Source organism: Eretmochelys imbricata, chromosome 19, assembly GCF_965152235.1.
Source record: "Eretmochelys imbricata isolate rEreImb1 chromosome 19, rEreImb1.hap1, whole genome shotgun sequence".
NCBI classification, from domain to species: domain Eukaryota; kingdom Metazoa; phylum Chordata; order Testudines; family Cheloniidae; genus Eretmochelys; species Eretmochelys imbricata.
The window spans coordinates 18,033,831-18,057,678 of NC_135590.1; the positions used below are offsets into that span (position 1 = coordinate 18,033,831).

General features: G+C 49.1%; 1 protein-coding gene across 5 annotated transcripts in view; it reads left to right on the forward strand.

Moving 5' to 3' along the window:
* The window catches only part of SCMH1 (Scm polycomb group protein homolog 1), a 112,486-nt gene that overhangs the window by 54,834 nt on the left and 33,804 nt on the right, over window positions 1-23,848 (forward strand). For all 5 annotated transcript variants that reach the window (XM_077837636.1, XM_077837639.1, XM_077837638.1 and 2 more), the window contains 3 exons: window positions 19,362-19,594; window positions 20,357-20,483; window positions 22,260-22,460. In XM_077837636.1, the coding sequence (XP_077693762.1) occupies window positions 19,362-19,594; window positions 20,357-20,483; window positions 22,260-22,460 (561 nt within the window). The remainder of the gene's footprint in view (window positions 1-19,361; window positions 19,595-20,356; window positions 20,484-22,259; window positions 22,461-23,848) is intronic.

Below are 23,848 nucleotides of genomic sequence, written 5' to 3' on the forward strand. Positions count from 1 at the left end.
CATGAGTCTGAGTACTCTCAGAACTCCGCCAGCTTGATGCTCCCTCAGAAGGGTCTGAATATATTTGTGAGCTCTGCTCCTCCTTTGTGGGAGGGGTTGCGGGCAGGGTTTGGCTCCTTGGTCAGGAGTGGGGAGAGTTGTGACCTCTTTCTTAAAGGCCATGGAGCCAAAATGAGCCACTCAAAATAGACTCTGCAGATCTGTACTCTCCCTTTCCATTCTTACATGCTTTCATGAGCAGTGAAACTGTTCACAGGTTGACATTTAAAGTATCGCTGGGATCTGTGGTGACACCTCCCTGAGCTGAATGGGCAGTGCATCCTTTACTGAGCCATTGCATTTGGCTCTCTGCAGCCTGAGGGAGACACTGCTGTACTAGTTACACTTGGGCACTTAAGAATGTTGCCTCAAGTAGTGTGAATGTGAGACCCGTCCACAGAGCGAAGCGGAGCTATTCTTGGCAATGCTGGACCTCCCTCGAGGCTGGCTTTTGTTTTACGGTTTAATTTTCATACATAGAAAAACATAAAAAATGACAGCTGAGCAGCCACAACTTAAACTAGCAGCTTTGTCAGTAACATCCAAGGTATGTGGAACTTGCCCAAACACCTGCAAACTTTAATTAAAATATGGAAGCAGTTATTCCTACCTTGTAAAATTCTAAGCCTTTAAGAAATGGGATGTTCTTCCCCCAAATATTCATAATACCCATGTAAATGGGTGGAACACTTTGCATATTTGGTGAATCTGAGACACAGTTCAGCACATACTTTGAATTTCTAGCCACACTTATGCCTTGGGTGCTCAGGCCTGGCTTGAACAGGACCGTGTCAGGCTTGATCTACCCAAAACAGGGGCAGAGTTACACACCAACGGAGGGTAGAAAGCAGTGAGCAGGATGGGGTTTGCAAAGGGACCCTGACTTTCGTATCATTGACAGTGCTGATGCACAGTTGCCGGTTAGCGAGCTCTAAGAGGGGAGTGTGCGGCAAAGCACCTCGTGATTTCCAGCAAACAAAAGCATAACAAAATCCATATTGCATGCTCCTTAGCTCAACCAGAAATTGAGCTTGATGCAGGAATTACTGGGTGAAGTTCTTGGAGTACTTGCTCATGTCCATTCCCTGCTAGATGTGTGCACACCATGTGCACAGTTGCCAGAGTTTATTCCCTCAAGGGTATCCATTGGGCCGGCTCTAGCCCCTTCTGGAGACCTGCGGTTATGTGCTGGTATAAGGGTGCCGCTGGCCACGCACCCTCTCAGTTCCTTCTTACCGCCCTTGATGGTTGACCCCTCTTGCTCTGGCAAGGCTTTCTTCCCAATGGTTTTTGGACACTCTTGTTTCTTAGTTATCATAGTTAGTGTAAATAGATAGTTCCTGTCATTGAGGGACTCCTTCACCCCAGGGGCCAGGAACGCCCTGATCCCTGGGCTTCAAGCCTTGCACCTCCTGTGGAAAACATATACCTGTGAGTGACCCCCACTCCAGCTGCTTGAAGTACTTGGGGGAGACTCACGTGAAGGACAAGTGCCAGATCTGTCAGGAAATCAGATCCCGTAGTAAAAAAAACAGAGGCATTAGCTGAAGGCTATCCTCATGGAGGCTGCCCTCAGACGACCTAAGAGCTGAGCCCCTCCGATTTGGAACCAAGCACTTTGGCAAAGCACTTTCCTGGCATCAAGCTCTTCCCTGCACCATTCATTCACCACTCTTCTCTTTGCCCTGTTGGCAGCCCCCCCAGGGTTTTCATGAAGTTTATGGCAGTAGTAGCAGCCTTCCTCAGACGTTGAGGTGTCCAGGTCTACCAGTAACTTGACAACTGGATGATCAAAGGTTGGTCGCAGGTTCAAGTACAGTACAGAACAGCATCAGCATGGTCCGAGACACCTTCTGAGTGCGGGTCTGCTGATAAACGAGCAGAAGTCAACTCTTGTCCCAGTTCAGAAAATAGAATTTATTGGGGCAGTATTTGACTCAACCCAAGGCAGGGCCTTCCTGCTAGAGGCCCGATTCCAGACCATGTTGGACCTGATATCCAATATCAGGGTCTGCCCAATCACAACAGCTCGGATTTGCCTCCAGCTACTGGGGCATATACATGTATTTACATGGCCCAGCACTCAAGGCTGCTCCTCAAACCCTCCAGATGTATATAGTGTAAGTTTACTCCTCGAGCAGAGACCACTTGGACTCAGTGCTCATGGTCCCTTCTCTGTTCCTCATATCCCTGGACGGGTGGAAAGACCAGAGATCGGTAATGATGGGGACCCCTCAGCCCTCGATAGCCTTAGTCTTGGACGTGTAAGACCTAGGGTGGGGATCCCACCTCAACAACCTCGGGACTCAGGGCCTCTGGTCCCAAGAATAACTCTCCCTGCACATAAACATCAGGGAGCTCAGGGTGGTAAGCTTAGCATGCCAAGTGTTCCTCCCCCAGATCTCAGGCAAGGTGGTGCAGGTCCTGAAAAACAATACTGCGGCCATGTTTTACATCAACAAGCAGAGAGAGAGGCTCAATCTTCGGCCTTGTGTAAGGAGGCAAGCCGTCTGTGGGACTTCTGCATGAAACACTCCATTCATCTTGAGGCGTCAAATCTCCCAGGAGCCCGAACTGTACTGGCGGTTCACCTCAGGAGATCCTTTTCCTCTCTCCATGACTGGTCCTTTTACCCGGAGGTCACAGGTTCATCTTCCAAAGGTGCAGTCCTCCTCAGGTGGTCCTTTTCGCTACCAGGCAGAACAGGAAGTGCTATCAGTTTTGTTCACTGTGCAGGCTCAGCCTGGCTCCCTCTCTGACACTTTCGTGCTCCCGTGGACAAATCTCCTATTTTACACCTTTCCCCGATCTCCTTGGTTCACAAGGTCCTCCTAAAAATCAAACAGGATAAGGCAAGAGTTATTCCGATAGCCCCTGCATGGCCACGTCAGCACTAGTTTAGCCTGCTTCTGGATCTGTTGGTAGCAACTCCCCTTTCACTCACACTCCATCCGGACCTAATTTCATCAGACAGTGGCCAGTTTCTTCACCCCAACAACGCCTCCGTGCACCTAACTGCATGGCTGAACCCTGAAGAACAGGCTTGCTTGGAACAGATCCAGCAGATCTTGCTAGATAGTAGAAAGCCTTCCACCAGGGCTATCTACTCAGACAAGTAGAAGCACTTCTCTATTTTGGCTTCTCAGCGCACTCTCTATCCCCATCTTGATCTTCCCTGCAGTCTCTCATAGAATAATAGAATATCAGGGTTGGAAGGGACCTCAGGAGGTCATCTAGTCCAACCCCCTGCTCAAAGCAGGACCGATCCCCGACTAAACCATCCCAGCCAGGACTTTGTCAAGCCTGACCTTAAAAACTTTTAGGGAAGGAGATTCCACCACCTCCCTAGGTAACGCATTCCAGTGTTTCACCACCCTCGTCGTGAAAAAGTTTTTTCTAATATCCAACCTAAATTTCCCCCACTGCAACTTGAGACCATTACTCCTTGTTCTGTCATCTGCTACCACTGAGAACAGTCTTGATCCATCCTCTTTGGAACCCCCTTTCAAGTAGTTGAAAGCAGCTATCAAATCCCCCCTCATTCTTCTCTTCTGCAGACTAAACATCCCCAGTTCCCTCAGCCTCTCCTCCTCATAAGTCATGTGTTCCAGTCCCCTAATCATTTTTGTTGCCCTCCGCTGGACTCTTTCCAGTTTTTCCACATCCTTCTTGTAGTGTGGGGCCCAAAACTGGACACAATACTCCAGATGAGGCCTCACCAATGTCGAATAGAGGAGAACGATCGCATCCCTCGATCTGCTGGCAATGCCCCTACTTTATAAGCCCAAAATGCCATTGGCCTTCTTGGCAACAAGGGCACACTGTTGACTTATATCTACTGTAACCCCTAGGTCCTTTTCTGCAGAACTGCTGCCGAGCGATTTGGTCCCTAGTCTGTAGCGGTGCATTGGATTCTTCCGTCCTAAGTGCAGGACTCTGCACTTGTCCTTGTTGAACCTCATCAGATTTCTTTTGTCCCAATCCTCTAATTTGTCTAGGGCTCTCTGGATCCTATCCCTACCCTCCAGTATATCTACCTCTCCTCCCAGTTTAGTGTCAGCTGCAAACTTGCTGAGGGTGCAATCCACACCATCCTCCAGATCATTTATGAAGATATTGAACAAAACCGTCCACAGGACCAACCCTTGGGGCACTCCACTTGATACCGGCTGCCAACTAGACATGGAGCCATTGATCACTACCCATTGACCCGACAATCTACCCAGCTTTCTATCCAGCTTATAGTCCATTTATCCAGCCCATACTTCTTTAACTTGCTGGCAAGAATACTGTGGGAGACCGTGTCAAAAGCTTTGCTAAAGTCAAGGAACAACACGTCCACTGCTTTCCCTTCATCCACAGAGCCAGTTATCTCGTCCTAGAAGGCAATTAGATTAGTCAGGCAGGACTTGCCCTTGGTGAATCCATGCTGACTGTTCCTGATCACTTTCCTCTCTTCTAAGTGCTTCAGAATTGATTCCTTGAGGACCTGCTCCATGATATTTCCAGGGACTGAAGTGAGGCTGACTGGCCTGTAGTTCCCAGGATCCTCCTTCCCTTTTTTTAAAGATGGGCACTACGTTAGCCTTTTCCCAGTCATCTGGGACCTCCCCCGATCACCATGAGTTTTCAAAGAAAATGGCCAATGGCTCTGCAATCACATCCGCCAACTCCTTCAGGACTCTCGGATGCAACACATCCGGCCCCATGGACTTGTGCTCATCCAGATTTTCTAAATAGTCCCGAACCACTTCTTTCTCCACAGAAGGCTAGTCACCTCCTCCCCATGCTGTGCTGCCCAGTGCAGCAGTCTGAGAGCTGACCTTATTCATGAAGACAGAGGCAAAAAAAGCATTGAGTAGATCAGCTTTTTCCACATCCTCTGTCACTAGGTTGCCTCCCTCATTCGGTAAGGGGCCCACACTTTCCTTGACTGACTTCTTGTTGCTAACATACCTGAAGAATCCCTTCTTGTTACTCTTAACATCCCTTGCTAGCTGCACCTCCAGGTGTGATTTGGCCTTCCTGATTTCACTCCTGCATGCCCGAGCAATATTTTTATACTCCTCCCTGGTCATTTGTCCAGTCTTCCACTTCTTGTAAGCCTCTTTTTTGTATTTAAGATCACCAAGGATTTCACTGTGAAGCCAAGCTGGTCGCCTGCCATATTTACTATTCTTTCTACACATCGGGATGGTTTGTCCCTGTAACCTCAATAAGGATTCTTTAAAATACAGGCAGCTCTCCTGGATTCCTTTCCCCCTCATGTTATTCTCCCAGGGGATCTTGCCCATCAGTTCCCTGAGGGAGTCAAAGTCTGCTTTTCTGAAGTCCAGGGTCTGCTGCTCTCCTTTCTTCCTTGTGTTAGGATCCTGATCTCGACCATTTCATGGTCACTGCCTCCAAGGTTCCCATCCACTTTTGCTTCCCCTACTAATTCTTCCCAGTTTTTGAGCAGCAGGTCAAGAAGAGCTCTGCCCCTAGTTGGTTCCTCCAGCACTTGCACCAGGAAATTGTCCCCTACATTTTCCAAAAACTTCCTGGATTGCCTGTGCACCACTGTATTGCTCTCCCAGCAGATATCCGGGTGATTGAAGTCTCTCATGAGAACCAGGGCCTGCGATCTAGTAGCTTCTGCGAGTTGCCAGAAGAAAGCCTCGTCCACCTCATCCCCCTGGTCTGGTGGTCTATAGTAGACTCCCACCACGACATCAGCCTTGTTGCTCACACTTCTAAACTTAATCCAGAGAGTCTCAGGTTTTTCTGCAGTTTCATATTGAGCTCTGAGCAGTCATACTGCTCCCTTACATACAGTGCAACTCCCCCACCTTTTCTGCCCTTCCTGTCCTTCATGAACAGCTTATATCCATCCATGACAGTACTCCAGTCATGTGAGTTATCCCACCAAGTCTCTGTTATTCCAATCACATCATAATTCCTTGACTGTGCCAGGACTTCCAGTTCTTCCTGCTTGTTTCCCAGGCTTTGTGCATTTGTATATAGGCACTTGAGGTAACCTGCTGATCGCCCCTCTTTCTCAGTATGAGGCAGGAGCCCTCCCCTCTCACGTGCTCCTGCTCGTGCCTCCTCCCGATATCCCACTTCTCCACTTACCTCAGGGCTTTTGTCTCCTTCCCCTGGTGAACCTAGTTTAAAGCCCTCCTCACTAGGTTAACCAACCTGCTTGCGAAGATGCTCTTCCCTCTCTTCATTAGGTGGAGCCTGTCTCTGCCTAGCACTCCTTCTTGGAACACCATCCCATGGTTGAAGAATCCAAAGCCTTCTCTCCGACACCACCTGCGTAGCCATTTGTTGACTTCCACAATTTGACAGTCTCTACCTAGGCCTTTTTCTTCCACAGGGAGGATGGACGAGAACACCACTTGCACCTCAAACTCCTTTATCCTTCTTCCCAGAGCCACGTAGTCCGCAGTGATCCACTCAAGGTCATTCTTGGCAGTATCATTGGTGCCCACGTGAAGAATCAGGAAGGGGTAGCGATCTGAGGGCTTGATGAGTCTCGGCAGTCTCTCCGTCACATCGCGAATCTTAGCTCCTGGCAAGCAGCAGACTTCTCGGTTTTCCCGTTCGGGGCGGCAGATAGATGACTCAGTCCCCCTGAGGAGGGAGTCCCCGACCACCACCACCCGCCTCCTTCTCTTGGGAGCGGTGGTCGTGGAACCCCCAACCCTAGGACAGTGCATCTCATGCCTTCCAATTGGTAGAGTCTCTTTCTGCTCCCTTCCCTCAGACGTATCATCTGGTCCGCTCTCCGCATTAGTACCTGTGGAGAGAACATGAAAACGGTTACTTACCTGTGTCTGCCCTGCTGGTACATGGACGTTCCCCTTTTTTCTTCTGAAGGTCACATGATGCCAAATTTCTTCACCATCCTTCTGTCCCCGATGTGCAGCCTGCTCTGAATCTTCAGAACCTTGTGGCTGTAGAAGCCTATCTTGACATCCGTCCAGGAAATCTTCAGTTTCTCTTATGCAACACAGGGTCAATACCTGTTGCTCCAGACCTTGAACCTTCTCTTCCAGTATGGAGACCAGCTTGCACTTTGTACAGACAAAGTCGCATCTGTCCTGTGGAAGAAAGACAAACATAGCACATCCAGTGCAGGTCACAATAGCTGAACACCCCCCATCCATATTACCTTCCTTCTACGAGCTTCCTCAGGAGTTGTAGTCATTACTCAGAGTATCCGGCAAGATGTAAGCCTCAGTGGGCTCTCCCCAGGCGAACTCCCAGGCAAACTCCTTTTGTCTGGACTACTTTCTCCAGTTAAAACAGCAGGGCCTGGCCCTTGCATCTATTAAGGTGCATTTAGCAGCCATCTCAGCCTTCCACCCACAGTGAACAGCAGGTCAGTGTTCTTTCATGAGATGACGGTGTGGTTTCTCAAGGGCTGGAGAGGCTCTGTCTTCAGGTCTGCAAGCTGACAGCCTTCCCCTCCTCCCATGGGACTTAAACCTGGTTCTTGCAAGACTCACGGGTCTCCCCTTTGAGCCATTAGCATTGTGCCCCCTGCTACTTCTCTCTGGTTACCTTCCGTAACTGTTCTTCGAGATGTGTTGCTCATATCCGTTCCATGTTAGGTGTGTGCCACGTGCACTGTTGCTGGAGAATTTTCCCTCAGTGTTATCTGTCGGGCTCGCTCTAGCACCCTCTGGAGTTGCACAGTTATGCGCCAGTATGAGACGCGCCACTGGCCCTGCACCCTCTCAGCTCCTTCTTGCCAGTAACTCCAACAGCGAGGCAGGAGGATGGGTCACGGAATGGACATGAGCAACACATCTCAAAGAACAACAACTACGAAAGGTTAAGTAGCTGTTTTTTCTTCTTTGAGTCCTTGCTCATGTCCATGCCATACAGAAGGTAGCCTTCTTGGTGGCAATCACCTCGGCCAGAAGGGTCTTTGAAATCAAGGCCCTTATGTCAGAACCACTTACACTGCGTCCTTTAAGGACAAGGTCCAACCACGCCTCCATCTGGCCTTCGTACCAAAGGTGGTGTCACAATTCCATAACAACCAAGCCATTTCTCTACCAGTCTTCTTCCCGAAACCTCATGAGAACTCTGAGGAATGGTGGCTTCACTCATTGGACGTTCGGCGTGCTCTCGCTTTTTATATTGAGAGGACTAAACGCTTCCCCAAGTCCACGTAACTCTTCGTAGCAATAGCGGAAAGGATGAGAGGTTTTCCTGTGTGAGCCCAGAGGATCTCGTCCTTGCCTGTATTCGGGCCTGCTATGAGCAGGCAAATGTCCTGCCTTTGGCCATTTTAACCGCTCACTCCACAAGGCTTTGTCAGCAGCATTTCTCACACAGGTCCCAGTCCAGGACATATGCAGAGCTGCAATCTCGTCATTGGTGTATACCTTCACATCCCACTACACCATCACCCAACAGCCCCAAGACAACACCAGTTTCAGAAGAGTAGTGTTTCAGTCAGCATGTCCATGAACTCCGAGCCCATCTCTGGGGGGACTGCGTGTGAATCATCTTGCATGGCATGGACGTGAGCAAGCACTCTAAGAATTAGGAACAGTTACTTAACCTTTCGTAGTTGTTGTTCTTTGAGATGTGTTGCTCATGTTCATTCCGTGACCCACCCTCCTGCTTCTGCTTCTCTGTTGGAGTAACTGGCAAGAAGGAGGTGAGAGGGTGCAGGGCCGGTGGTGCTCGTCATACTGGCGCATAACCGTGTGACTCCAGAGGGCGCTGGAGCCGGCCTGACAGACACCGTGAGGGAAAATTCTCCAGCCGCCTTAAAATCTAGGAATCTGAGTGTTCCACTGAATACCTTGTCTCTGTATTAGACACATACTGAATGCTAATCCTTCTGCAATTCCCATGCTTGAGTCTTTGCATCCAGCAAATTCCTAACAGGATTTTCTTTGGAAACAATCTGTCTTTAAGTGCGTGGTAAACTTGCTCATCTCCATTGAATATTTCTCTAATCTCTCTTCTGGGCTGGATCACTCCCATACCAGTGGCATGGGACAGGGCCTGCCAGTCATGGGCACTTACAGCAAGAAGGAACCACTAACCCTATTCTTCCTCCAAGAAGAATAATTTTAAAGCCATTTTAGGTAGAGAGAATGTTAAATAAAGATGGTTGAACTGTGTGGACTTCTGGACAGAACCCGTGCCTTACCTGTTTGTTTGATCGGTGGACATACGCCACTGGTTGTCATTAGAAAATCAGTTACCAACGATTATCACATGATGGCATCAGTTTTTCCCTTGCTTAGAGCAGGGATCTCCGTTACGTTAAATGCTGAGTGTTTAACAGCTACTGCTGTGTCTCACGGGAGGAGAATGACAGACAGGGAACGTATTCTGCTCCACTGTACAGCCTGACCCCAAAGATTCTTGTTTTTATTTTATTTAGGCTTGGACAAGGCTGTGGGAAGCTGCTAATTGACAAATGCGGTTTTCTGGTGTTGGTTAAAGTGCCAAGGAGAATTATCTTTAATAGAATCTCTCACAAAGTTTAGCTGAATTTAACAGCAAGGTGAAGCTGCAAATATTGCCAGTGCTACACACCAACTGCATATTCATCATGGATCCCACAGCTGGGAAAAGATGTTTATTCCTTTAGAAGCCGATGGCTTAAGTTTTCTGGCAAGGGTCTTTGCTGCTTCAGCAGGCTGGAAGTGCTGCAGCAGATCAATTTTTATGGAATTACTATCTAAATTACCAAGTCAATCAGTAATTCTGGTGTTCATTTGACACTAAATCTGATTTGTTCAGCTTGGGCCCTAAATTTCCCATTTTCAGTGTGCCACAGGTATTTGTTCTGGCAATCTGGCTGCACTGTAGAAATTGTCTACGGGGAAGCTGGAGGTTTTGACAGTTGGGTAGAGGACGGTATGAGCTTTCAGCACTTGGGAAGGCATAGGGAAGTGGTTTATGGCTGTGGGATAAGCACACTTGCTGGATGTTCCAACTAAAATATTCAGCAGTACAATAGTCAATGTTGGCATTTAAACTGTCACAGCTCAATTTTTGGAGTTAACGCTCCCTTAAAGTGAGTGGGATAGTTCATGCCTTTCAGAGCTGTTTCAAGCTGTATCCAAATACTGCTGCATCAGTTACTCTTGGGGCACTTTTGGAAGATTTTCTTTTCAACAGTAAGGGCTTGAAATTTTTTTTTTTAATTTGATTCTGTGGTAAATTTCACAGCTGCAGAATAGAGGGAGGCTGGCTTAAAATAAAGATGGCAGCAGGTTCTTGATGTGTGAGATCAGACTCTGGAAATTCAATGTTGTCTGAGTAGAGGGAAATGGTTAGTTATCTTGCAGGATTCATTACATGTGAAGAAAACTGATCATTCTTCTGGGAGCCAATAAGCAAGGGAGGTTCAGCTCATGGAGCTTAAGAACACATGGAGTGATCTGAATAACGTAGTTAGATAACGGTCAGTCACTCTGATCATTCATGAATTGAAGAGCTATGTGGATGAGGGCTGTGGTTGCATAATCGGAGCTCCCATGCAAGTGGCAGATGCCTTCCATTCTCACATTTTGCAGCATGGCTAAGTCTGGTATCCTATAAAATATGTAGAGAACTCTCTCCTCCTCTCCTACACAAATCTGATGAACTACTTGTCACTCCAGTATGTAGTGATGTTCCTTAAGGTTCCAGTTAACATAAACTTCACGAAAACTTATGCTCAAATAAATTTGTTAGTCTCTAATGTGCCACAAGTACTCCTGTTCTTACTGCCATGAAAGCAGCTGAGGCCATGGCTATACCAGTCTGTTACAAAAGAGCCTCACCGAAATAGATATTCCAGTTCCGTGTGCCAATAAATATTAACATTTAACTTGGACATTACTGTATGAGCCCAGAGCAGCCCAAGTCTGTCTGTGGTCTCAATAAGGCCTGGATTGATCACAGGTTTAACAGAACTGCAGTACTGCCCCCTGTAGCAGACACCACAGTCATCTGGAAAATAACCAGCTATTTCAGACATTCAGCTTGCATTGCACTTGTGCTATTGTATTTTTTTTCTGTCCGGTCAAGTATTGATTCCATTGCTAATATACGCTTTCAGACATGTGGTAATAAATCTTGATCACCCCACGCCCATTTTCTGTATATCTTCCCACTACATAAATGCCTTATTTTAAAGCTAGATTAGGTTGCTGAGTGACAGTGTACTGACATTTATCATAGAATATCAGGGTTGGAAGAGACCTCAGGAGGTCATCTAGTCCAACCCCCTGCTCAAAGCAGGACTAGTCCCCAACTAAATCATCCCAGCCAGGGCTTTGTCCATCCCATAACAATAAAATCTCTAAGGATGGAGATTCTACCACCTCCCTAGGTGACCCATTCCAGTGCTTCACCACCCTCCTAGTGAAATAGTTTTTCCTAATATCCAATAGACCTCCCCCACTGCAACTTGAGACCATTGCTCCTTCTTCTGTCATCTGCCACCACTGAGAACAGCTGAGCTCCATCCTCTTTGGAACCCCCCTTCAGGTAGTTGAAGGCTGCTATCACATCCCCCCTTACTCTTCTCTTCTGTGGACTGACTAATCCCAGTTCCCTCAGTCGCTCCTCCTAAGTCATGTGCCTCAGCCCCCAATCATTTTCATTGCCCTCTGCTGGACTCTCACCAATTTGTCCACATCCCTTCTGTAGTGGGTGTAGTAAGAGGCCCTGAAACATAAACCCTTGTATCAGAGGCCTGGTCTGAGGCCTAAAGCCTGAACCAAAGTACTTCCAGGGATTGCTAAGCAAAGCTGGGCTGTGAGCCAGAGGCAGGCCCTAATTGCAGAACTTGGTAAGGAAAGGGCTCCTAGAAAGAATGCTAATGATACAAGTAGTAATAAGAGGAACGTTTGACAAGATGGCACCTGGACATCCCAATACAAGGACACTTCACAGAGATAACAAGGAACAGCCAGGTGCATCCCAAAGACAGGGTCAAAAGGACAGCATAATGGACAGACCCGTTTGTTTGAACCAACGTGATCAAAGGGGGAGACAGCACCCTCATGAGTCAAGGGGCTGTACCTCAATATGTCAGTAGAGATGAGTAATCTGTCCTGCAACTGTATAAAAATAGGTCCCGGAGCACATATCTTTGTCCAGCCGAGGGGGCAGTGGAGTGTCCCGCCCCTGACTGAGCTGTGTCCATTGCCAGGGGGCACAAATTCATAGTATGTCCCGTAGAGTCTATAGGAAACTATTACTGTGATTTGTTTGACAATAAACCTGAGCAGGTGCCTTCATGCCTTACTAGAGTCTGTGGTCATTGGGGGTTCTCTTGGGGTCTGCTGCGTCAGCTATCTGCACAGAGCCAGGGCAGCACACAGAGGGAACACGCACACAGCCGACTGTTATTGTCAGACAAGAGCACCACACCGGTAGCTACCGACAACAGTGGGGGGCCCAAAACTGGACGCAATACTCCAAATGTGGCCTCACCAGCGCCCAGTAGAGGGGAATAATCACTTCCCTCAATCTGCTGGCAGTGCTCTTACTAATGCAGCCCAATATGCCTTTGGCCTCCTTGGCAACAAGGGCACACTGCTGACTCATATCCAGCTTCTTGTCCACTGTAATCCCCAGGTCCTTTTCTGCAGAACTGTTGCTTAGCCCGTCAGTCCCCAGTCTGTAGCAGTGCATGGGATTCTTCCGTCCTAAGTGCAGGACTCTGCACATGTCCTTGCTGAACCTCATCAGATTTCTTCTGGCCCAATCCTTCAATTTCACATCATTTACAGAGCCAAGCACATAAAAGCAAGGAGATTAAAAGTGAAGTCATCCTAAATCTCATATTATCCACGTACTAAGCACAGTGGGCCCAGTTCAGGGCTAGGTTGTTGTCGTTTGCCCCAGTGAAGAGCGATTACAGCGTGGGTCTAAAACGCTCTCAGTCAGCAGTGTAGTGTTTCACGCCCACTTTGTGCTGGTGTAAACGATTCCAGCTGGTGCTGGGTAAATGGAGAGATGGGCAAGCAGCTCAGACTCCCAACGGCCCAGGCCCCAGGTGCAGCAAGTCTCCTTTTCTCACGTAAGCTGCAGGAGGGAGAGCCTGAGTCAGTTGCCCAAGGGCCCAGTGATTCATGGCTGAGATGGGAATGGACCTCAGAGCCTTGCCTGCTATGTCCACTGAGCTAACCTCACCTCTGCCAGGGTCTGGGTGTGGCATCTTGTTTACATGTGGGGGCTGGAATCCCTTCACCCTGCCAGCCTGAGCCCCCACCAGAGAGACACTCGTACAGCAGCACTGCTCTCCTCGGACAGTTGGTGGGAAATAGCCGGGGCTCTGTGACCGACAGCTGCCTCTCCTGTAGTAGTGACCAGTGGGAGCGAGGAGTTGGTCTAGGAGCTGAGGGGGACACTGCTGACTTTTTCACTTCAGGGTCGTAGTTCGTATTCATCCCTCCTCCCAAGTAAACCCCTTGCTATTGTGGCTGGTAGCTGGAGCTTATGGACTCAGTGCAGTGCACACAAGCCTGCCCTGGCCTCCCACAGGCCACTTCTCCTAGGCTCCTCTGCTGCCCCGTGGAGCCTTGCCCCTCTCGGCTCTGCCCTTTGCCTAGGTATTGGCCTCTGGTGCTGTAGAGCCTGAGCACCTTCATAAAGCCCAGCCATCTGGCCTGCATTCCCCCATTGAGGCTTGACCCAGGGTGCTCTTCTCTGGTTCATTTGTTGCCGTTGTGTTTGCACCAGCAAGGTCTGGTGTGTCTCTCCTTGGACGTAAATGAGGAGCTCGTCCCCACTCCGGCCTTAGCAGTTTCCCTCAGGCTGTGGTGGGAGGAAGGTTTGAGCCCATAGCCTTAAGGAGGCTTTCTTGTGGCTGGGACACCTTCCTTGAAGCTAAAAGTCTCCAGCCTACATCTAGAATAGCCTGTGTGCCTAGGAGATGCTGGCAACATCTCTGCTCTGCGTGCTGAGGGCTTCAGGCTGGTAAAGCCTGTGAGATAGCTGTTGAAGGTGCAGGCTAGGCCACCCCATTCCTGTGTCAAATGCTTGTAACCCTCTAATGGGCAGAGACAGAATATGGGGTGATCAGCCACTTACTGCTCACCTGATCCAAAACTGCATTTCCCCTTGCTCACTAGCATGTTCATCTGGGTTATCACAGGGATCTTACCAAATGCACAAGTCGACAGTTGTAAACAACAGCTTCCAGAGGTGAACTGCCACTCTTCCTACCCACTCGTCTAGAGGTTGAAATCAATATCAGGCTCTCACTTAAGAGGTGAGAAGTCTGGAGCCTGCCCCTGTGAGCAAAGAGTAAAGAGATGGGACTCGGGAATTAGGGGTGTATTGTCATTTCAGTGCCCTCGCACATAGGGAGTCCTCTAGTCTGGGAGATGAAGAGTGGCAGTTCACCTCTGGAAGCTGTTGTTTACAACTGTTGACTTAGACAGACATCACTGCATCAGTTATACTCAGTTCACATGTTGAAGGTTTTCTCCATGACCATGAGGGTAGACATCTGGATGGACATTTACAAAAGCAATTACTAATCTATGTGCCTCCATTTGAAATATCCATTGGTGTCTCAGGTTGGGCTCCCAAAACCTGATGCACCCCAAAATTAGTGGAAATTCCTGAAAATTTGGGCCTTATTTATTTTTTTCACAGATATTTAAATTCTAGAGCAAAATATTAATCTGCTGAGCTGGGTCACTTCACCTCCTGTCCCTATGAGAAGATGAGCAGATGAATGACTAAGGGGGGATAAAGGGGATGCAGAAAAACAAGGAAACTTGAGAAAAGGGCTGAGAGGAAAAAGGGGCTGTCCCCTTTAATAGTAGGCAAGTACCCAAAGGGCTGTGTTTTGATACTGGGGCAGACTGACCTTGTAGCCTGGAGAGCCCTAAGAAGGAAGTGCAAATGGACTGCAGGTGCCAGCTGCAGGCAATTGTGTGTCACTTCATTTAGGTTGGGCAGTACCTTGAGTGGAGCATGCCATCTTATTTGGTCCGGACAGGAGCTAGCACTTCGGGTTGTGAGTAGCAGCCCCAGTCTACAGGGATCGAGGGTGAAGGCCGCATCTCGCAGCTGCAATGCATTGGAAAGTTGTGGGCACTGCAAATTTGACTTTTTGCCTACAAGTACTAGAAGGGGCTTTCGAATACAGCACTGCCTCTGTGTCTGTCAGGCAGGTGCTGACCGGCCCTCCTGTTTGGAATGTTCTCTGTGCGTTCTCCATGATAGGCCACCACATACAGTAAAGAAAGGGCAGGACGTGATAACAAAGTAACTTATACGAAGAGGTAGGACTAGAGCCTTGCTCCTCAGGGAGTTCAGTGCCAATGAAGTAAATGATTTAAAAATATTATGTGAACCAAACTGTACCATAGAATCGCTATGGCTGGTAATTCCATGTTTGAATATTAAGGATATAGCAGCAGTGTTATACTACTGACCACCTGACCGGGATGGTGATTGTGACTGTGAAATTCTCAGGGAGATCAGAGAGGCTATAAAAATAAAAATCTCAGTAATAATAATAATAATTAATAATGGGAGATTTCAACTATCCCCATATTGACTGGTGTGACAAAGTTCCTCCTCTGCCTTGGTGGGTCCTGCGCTTATTGGCGGATTTGTTCACCTCAGAGATTCACGGCAGCCCTCAGTTTGGCCACTTTTGCTAGTGGCTCAAACCTGCCGTTCACTCAGCTAACTTCATCACTGGCCAGCATGGGGAGAGGGAGGAGAACAATCCCCACAGTCTCTGCTGACCCACCTAGTGGGTCAGGGGACAGGCCAGGGACCTTCCCCTCTGGTGGGACCCACAGTCCAGGTCAACTCCTCTTGTCTCAAATCGGGAGTTGAGGGGGATGGGGGGAACCCAGGCCCGCCCTCTACTCCGGGTTCCAGCCCAGGGCCCTGTGGATTGCACCTGTGGAGTGGCTCCTGTAACAGCTACGTGACAGCTAGAACTCCCTGGACTACTTCCCCATGGCCTCCTCCCAACACCTTCTTTATTCTCACCGCAGGACCTTCCTCCTGATGTCTGGTAATGCTTGTACTCCTCAGTCCTCCAGCAGTACGCCTACTCACTCTCGCTTCTTGCACCTCTTGCTCCCAGCTCCTCACACACGTCTCACTAACTGAAGTGAGGTCCTTTTTAAAACCAGGTTCCCTGATTAGCCTGCCTGTCCTAATTGATTCTGGTAGCTTCTTAATTGTTCTTGAACAGCCCATTATCTTACTCAGGGGAAAGGGACCTGCTTAATCTGGGGCTAATATATCTACCTTCTATCACTCTCCTGTATCACCTATCACCGCACTTTCTATCACCGCACTCCTGTCCCTGTTATTTTATTAGTTGTGCCCCGGAATCATTTGGCTTCCGGGTCCTGTGGATCCTCCCCTTAGGCTGGGGATGTGGCGGAGGGGTCCTTTAGCAGTTCCTGGATCCCAATAGGATCACTCTCCTGTAGCCATCTGGCCTGACCCCGGCACACTGGGTACATGTCACCTCAGGACGGGATACAGAAAGAAAGTTTCTTGGTACCTTAAATGACTGCTTCTTGGAGCAGCTAGTCCTGAACTCACAAAGAGAGAGGCAATTCTTGATTTAATCCTACATGGAATACAGAATCTGGTCCAAGAGGCGAACATAGCTTAACTGCTTGGTATTAATTTAACATCCCTGGGGGGGATACCAAAGTAGCTACTATGGTAGCTTTTAATTTCAGAAAGGGGGACTACACAAAAATGAGTAAGTTAGTTAAACAGAAATTAAAAGGTACAGTGCCAAAAGTAATAGAGGCTCAATTTAGATGTATATCCAAACTAAAAAAAAAACACAAGTAAGAGGACCAAAAAAGTGCCACCATTGCTAAACAACAAAGTAAAAGAAGTAGTTAGAGGCAAAAAGGCATCCTTTAAAAAGTGGAAGTTAAATCCTATTGAGGAAAATAGAGAGGAGCATAAACTCTGGCAAGTGAAGTGTAAAAATGTAATTAGGAAAGCCAAAATAGAATTTGAAGAACAGCTAGCCAAAGACTCAAAAAGTAACAGCAAAAAAAGTTTAAGTATATCAGAAGGAAGAAGCCTGCTAAACAACCAGTAAAGCCACTGGCTAATCAAGATGCTAAAGGAGCACTCAAGGAAGCTAAGGCTATTGCAGAGAAGCTAAATGAATTCTTTGCATCGGTCTTCGCAGTGAGAGAGATTCCCAAACCCGAGCCACTCTTTTTAGGTGACAAATCTGAGGAACTGTCACAGATTGAGGTGTCATTAGAGGAGGTTTTGGAACAAATTGATAAACTAAACATTAATAAGTCACCAGTACCAGATGATATTCACCCAAGAGTTCTGAAGGAACTGAAATGTGATATTGCAGAACTACTAACTGTGGTATGTGAACCTATCATTTAAATCAGTTTCTGAACCAGATGACTGGAGGATAGCTAATGTGATGCCAATTTTTTTTAAAGGCTTCAGAGGCAATCCTGGTAATTACAGGCTGGTAAGCCTAACTTCAGCACTGGGCAAATTGGTTGAAACTATAGTAAAGAACAAAATTATCAGACACATAGATGAATACGATTTGTTGGGGAAGAGTCAGCATGGTTTTTGTAAAGGGAAATCATGCCTCACCATCTACTAGAATTCTTTGAGGGGGTTCAACAAGCATGTGGATAAGGGTGATCCAGTGGATATAGTGTAGTTAGATTTTCAGAAAGCCTGTGACAAGGTCCCTCACCAAAGGCTCTTAAGCAAAATAAGCTGTCGTGGGATAAGAGGGAAGGTCCTCTCCTGGATCAGTAACTGGTTAAAAGATAGGATACAAGGAGTAGGAATAAATGCTCAATTTTCAGAATGGTGAGAGGTAAATAGCCATATCCCCCAGGGGTCTGTACTGGGACCAGTAGTGTTAAACATATTCATACAAGAACTGGAAAAAGGGGTAAAAAGTGGTTGGGCAAAGTTTGCAGAGGGTACAAAACTACTCAAGATCGTTAAATCCAAAGCTGACTGCGAAGAGGTACAAAGGGATCTCCCAAAACTGGGTGACTAGGCAACAAAATGGCAGATGAAATTCAGTGTTGATAAATGCAAAGTAATGCACATTGGAAAACATAATCCCAACTATACATATAAATGGGGTCTACATTAGCTAAATTAAATTAGAGATCTTGGAGTCATTGTGGATAGTTCTCTGAAAACATCCATTCAGTGAGTAGCAGCAGTCAAAAAAGCCAACAGAATGTTCGGAACCATTAGGAGGGGGATGGATAACAAGACAGAGAATATCATAATGCCTCTGTATAAATCCATGGTACTCCCACATCTTGAACAGTGCGTGCAGATGTGGTCGTCCCATCTCAAACAAGATACATTGGAATTGGAAAAGGTTCAGAAAAGGGCAACAGAAAGGATTAGGGGAAAAGAACAACTTTTGTATGAAGAGAGAATAAGAAGACTGAGACTTCATCTTGGAAAAGAGACGACTGGGGGATCTGATAAAGGTCTATAAAATCATGACTGGTGTGAAGAAAGTAAATGAAGTGTTATTTACTCTCTCAACACAAGAACTAGGGGTTACCAAATGAAATGAATAGGCAGCAGGTTTAAAACAAACAGAAAGAAGTATTTCTTCACACAACGCACAGTCAACCTCTGGAACTCTTTGCCAGAGGAAGTTCTGAAGGCTAAGACTATAACAAGGTTAAAAAAGGTTTCAGAGTAACAGCCGTGTTAGTCTGTATTCGCAAAAAGAAAAGGAGTACTTTGGCACTCTAAGGTGCCACAAGTACTCCTTTTCTTTAAGGTTAAAAAAGGAACTAGATAAATTCATGGAGGACAGGTCCATCAATGGCCATTAGCCAGGATGTGCAGGGATGATGTCCCTAGCCTCTGTTTGCCAGAGGCTGGGAATGGGCAATGGGATAGATCACTTGTTGATTACCTGTTCTGTTCATTTCCTCTGTGATGCCTGGCATTGGCCACCGCTGGAAGACAGGAGACTGGGCTGGATGGACCATTGGTTTGACCCAGTGTGGCTGTTCTCATGTTCTTATGATAATTGAGCAGTCCACCTAACTTAAGGCAGAGTGTCCCATGTTTTAGGAGGAAGGGCTGCCGTATGGCTAAAGCACTGGACTGGAAGTCAGGGGATTTGGGCTCCTACATGAGATGTAGAAAAACCATCTGCACGCTCAGCTCTGAGCTCTCTAATTAGGGCTCAGCGAAGGTTGCTGCTGCCTGGGGATGGCGGCGTTTACGGACAGAAGCCACTCATATTCGGACCCACAGCTGTGTGCACGAGTAATTACGTCACCGTGTGTAAACGATGGTCGTCGTCCTCCTTTTGACTGCAGTTGTGATTCCAAAGAGCCCGTTCCCTGTCTCCGAAGGAAGTGCCGAGAAGCCCAGCATGCACGGCAGCCTGAAGACTGCTTTGGGGCTCCAACCTGAGCAAAAGCGTCGCAAGTCGGGCAAGAAGCGCGGCCGGACGCCCAAGGCCTTGATCCATCACCCCATCCCTACCCCTTCCAAGTCGGTGGAGCCTCTGAAATTCCCCAAAAAGAGGGGACCAAAGCCTGGTAGTAAGGTAGGTGACAGGGTATGTGTCTGTGATCACATGTGAATGGGGCGTGTGTGCCTCTGGGGTGGAGAGCAGCTGTGTTTTGTGCAGGGAGCTGGAACAATTTGTACAGTGCGGGTGCTGAGAGCCAGTGAACCAAACTGTAACGCCTGTGTGTGATGGAAACCGCACCCCCAGCACCCTCCGTCCCCTATGCTTTTGTATGTGTAGGAGGCAAAGTCCAGCCCTAGGACTGACGGGTAATGGGAGCACACCCATGGAGTGTGGGGGTTGGGAGCATCTCCAGACTCCAGCTCCTCAGCCCCGCAGGGCCTGGCAGCACATGCGCTGGGCAGGGGTGTGGAATGGAGGGAGTAACTAGACTCCAGCCTCACGGCCACAGGGATAAGCATATTTACAAGTGTCAGGAAGCATGGCCAAGCAGGGGGTGGGGTCTGAAGAAGGCAGTGGGGGGTGGGTGGGTAGAGCAGGATGGGGGGGGCGAGGTCTCTTGAGGGCGGTGGCAGAGGTGGGGGGGACGGGGTCTGATGAGGGCAGTGGAGGGGTAAAGCAGGGCGGGGTCTGAGGAGGTTGGTGGGCAGGGTTTGAGCAGGATGGGGGTGGGGTCTGATGAGGGCGGTGGCCGGGTGGGTAGAGCAGGGTTGGGGGTGGGGTCTGATGTGGGTGGGAGGGTAAATCAGGATGGGGGCGGGGTCTAATGAGGGCGGAGGGCGGGGCAGGATGGTGAGCTTGTGTAAAAGGAGAACTCTTCCCAATCCCTTTCTGCAGAGGAAACCTCGGACTTTGCTGAATCCAGCCCCCACCTCTCCAACAACGAGCACCCCAGAGCCAGACACAAGCACTGTGCCCCAGGATGCTGCTACTATCCCCAGCTCTGCCATGCAGGCCCCCACAGGTAAGCTGGGGTCACCCCCTCAGTGAAGATGATGCAGTTAAGGAATCTGGGGGAACCCAGAAAATATCAAGTGAAGATGCCACGATTTCCAAATGTGGCAGCGAGTGTGGCCAGTGCAGAAATGAGAGTGGCCTAACGCAGAGAAGAATCAGGCTGGAAAGAGACCCAGAGGCTCCCCAGGGCTTCCCTCATCTCCTCTGCTTCTCAGGACCATGGCTAGAGCTAGGCGATTGCACTGCGTTTTCCTGCCGTAAATTATTGCTTAGCGGTACCTAGAGGCATCCCCTGTGGGTTGAACGCTCCTTTTGCTCATAGAGGGATGTCTGCATAGACACTCGAGACCTTTCACTCTGGGCTGAGGTGCACCTTGCAGCCAGGTGCAGAGTGCTCTCTTGGAGCCGTATGGTTGCACACTCATGCGAGCAACGCAGCCACTCTAGGAGGGGCATTTCTCCGGGCCCAGGCTGCTCTGAGGCAGGAAGGGCCACAGCACTCTTGTTCTCTCTGAAACCAGAGAGGGGGGCAGCCTCTGCCGTCGAGTCACCCCAGAACCCTGCAGTAAAAGTCAGCGTGTCTGCTGCTGTGTCTTGCTGGGTCCACTGAGCTCCTAGTAACGTGGAGAGGCAGCCAGAGTTGCGTTGGGCAAAAAGGAGCAAGGGTCGAGAGCCTAGAAAGACCAACTAAGGTTTCTGTGGGGTTCCGTTCTTGAGTCAGAACTAAAGCTGACCCCGGAAAGGGGAGTCTGTTACTAGCTCTGCCCAGCACAAGGTATGGGCTGGGCCCACTCCCCCTCAGCACAGCTGGACCGATATCCAAGGAAGCCTAAGGGACCTAGGCTGGAAATTCAATGGGAGCTGGGTGCTGAACTCCCTTAGGCTCCTTTTAGAATCTCAACTGTTATCCGGACGCTCCGCATGCCATTGTGCAAACCCGCCCACAGCTTGGCATACTTGGAGCACTAGGACAGGGGCCGTGGAGGAGATACTAGGAGGATGGAGGATGAGCCCAAGGGAAGTGAGTAATCAGCATTGTGGGCTTGTACCTCTTCTAAATATGCCTTGTGCTGGTGGGCAGCAGACTAGTGGCTATGCTGGACTGGCTTGGTTCACCCTGTTTGTGAGTGTATGACAGCAGGCAGGTCCTGTGCTGGCAGGAGGGCAGGGCTGTGGGCGGGCGGCTCTTGCGGGGTAATGGTGGACGTATGACAGAAGGCAGGCCCTGTGCTGGCAGGAGGGCAGGACTGTGGGAGGGCAGCTCTCGCGGGGTAATGGTGGACGTATGACAGAAGGCAGGCCCTGTGCTGGCAGGAGGGCAGGGCTGTGGGCGGGCGGCTCTTGCGGGGTAATGGTGGACGTATGACAGAAGGCAGGCCCTGTGCTGGCAGGAGGGCAGGACTGTGGAAGGGCAGCTCTCGCGGGGTAATGGTGGACGTATGACAGAAGGCAGGCCCTGTGCTGGCAGGAGGGCAGGACTGTGGGAGGGCAGCTCTCGCGGAGTAATGGTGGGCGTATGACAGCAGGCAGGCCCTGTCCTGGCAGGAGGGCAGGGCTGTGGGTGGGCGGCTCTTGTGGGGTAATGGTGAGCCTATGACAGGGCAGGTTCTGTGCTGACAGGAGGGCAGGGCTGTGGGCGGGTGGTTCTCGCAGGGTAATGGTGAGCGTATGACAGCAGGCAGGCTCCATGCTGGCAGGAGGGAAAGGCTGTTGCAAAGCAGCGATGCATACGCTGGGCAAGCAGCTCTCGCAGGGTAACCTTGAGCCTTCTCTCTCTCTGCAGTCTGCATTTACTTGAACAAGACCAGCAGCACCGGGCCTCACCTGGATAAGAAGAAAGTTCAGCAGCTGCCTGACCATTTTGGACCAGCCCGTGCCTCTGTGGTGCTGCAGCAGGCAGTACAGGCCTGTATTGACTGTGCTTACCATCAGAAAACTGTCTTTTCCTTCCTGAAGCAAGGCCATGGGGGAGAGGTCATTTCAGGTAAGAACCAAGCTTTCTCCACACTGCCCTGCTTTCTAAGAGGTCTTTGGTGGAACCCTCTCCCTGGAGCGTAGCACCATCCTGTTGTCAGCTGTGGCCATCCCCAGCTGGGGAAGTCTCCATGGGAGTCTGGAAGGCTCTGAGCTCTGTACAAGGATGATGTATAAAGCCTAAACAGGCGAGGATGACTTCTCCAGCCATAGGTGGGGTGTATAACTTGTTTGTGCATGTAGGAATAAAACTCCCATGTGCCTTCCAGCCAAGAATCACAGTGCCATTCTCAACCACTAATCAATGCAGTCCCACAGCACCCCATGAGCTAGGGAAGTGTTGCTTTCTTTCCCCGTTTTACAGATGAGAAAACTGAGGCACAGAGAGGTGACGTGACCTATCCAAGGCAACACAGCTTGTTGGTGGCAGATCTGAGAACAGAATTCAGCCTCCTTGGTTCCCAGTCCTGTGCATTAGCTTCAAGCCCATCCTCCCCTGTTTCATCAGTGTTCTTTGTGCTACATTATGTTTGATTTTTTCAATGATACCAGCTGCTCCCTAAACCTGTAAGGGAAAGGGGAACGTTCAGCAGCTTCAAGTTGATCCATGGTGGCTCATGTTAGTTGTTTCCTGCCTCATTAGCCATCAGTGTCGGGTGCCTGAAAATGTACCCATGAGCACCAGGGAATTGTGCTCTGAGTCCTCCCGGAGGTGCCACAGAGAGTCCCACAGGTCTGGTACAATGGGCTGGAAAGTGTGAACCCTTCTCTTCTGGACTTTGCCTCCATCAGGTCTATCAGAATGCTGCTGCTAGACTCATCTTCTTGGCTCATCGCTCTGTCTAGGGATTTGGGTACACAGGGCTTTATTGCAGACTGACTGCTGGTTTTTCTAATTAAAATGGGCTGTGTCCACACAACATAGTTCTTCCAAATCAACTGTGCGAATTGGATAATCCACTTTGAAGTGGTTTAGGCTCATTTCAGAATGAGTTAATGTGGAGAAATGTTCATATGGACACATCTGTATTTTGGATCAACTTTTGAGTCCTACCACTGATATCCCACACTGCATCGCTTCACGCCAGGACTGACTTGTCTGTGTGTGTACACTGTCTGCTGTGCTGGGCTCGTGGCAACTGGATGTCCCCATGTTTAAATGGTGGGGCACAGATTCCACACTCCTGGAGTGTTACAGCAAACACCTGGAGATGAGCAGCACAGGGGTTTCCTTGCAATCTGGGGAGAGGAGCCAGTGCAGTCATGCCTAAACAGCAGCCACCCTGAGGAGAAAATATACATGTGTACAGCTAAGCAAATGGCCGAGAGGATCCATCCTGGGACATGGCTCAGTCCTGCAACACAGGGAAGGTGCGTCACTGGCAGGATGACCAAGAG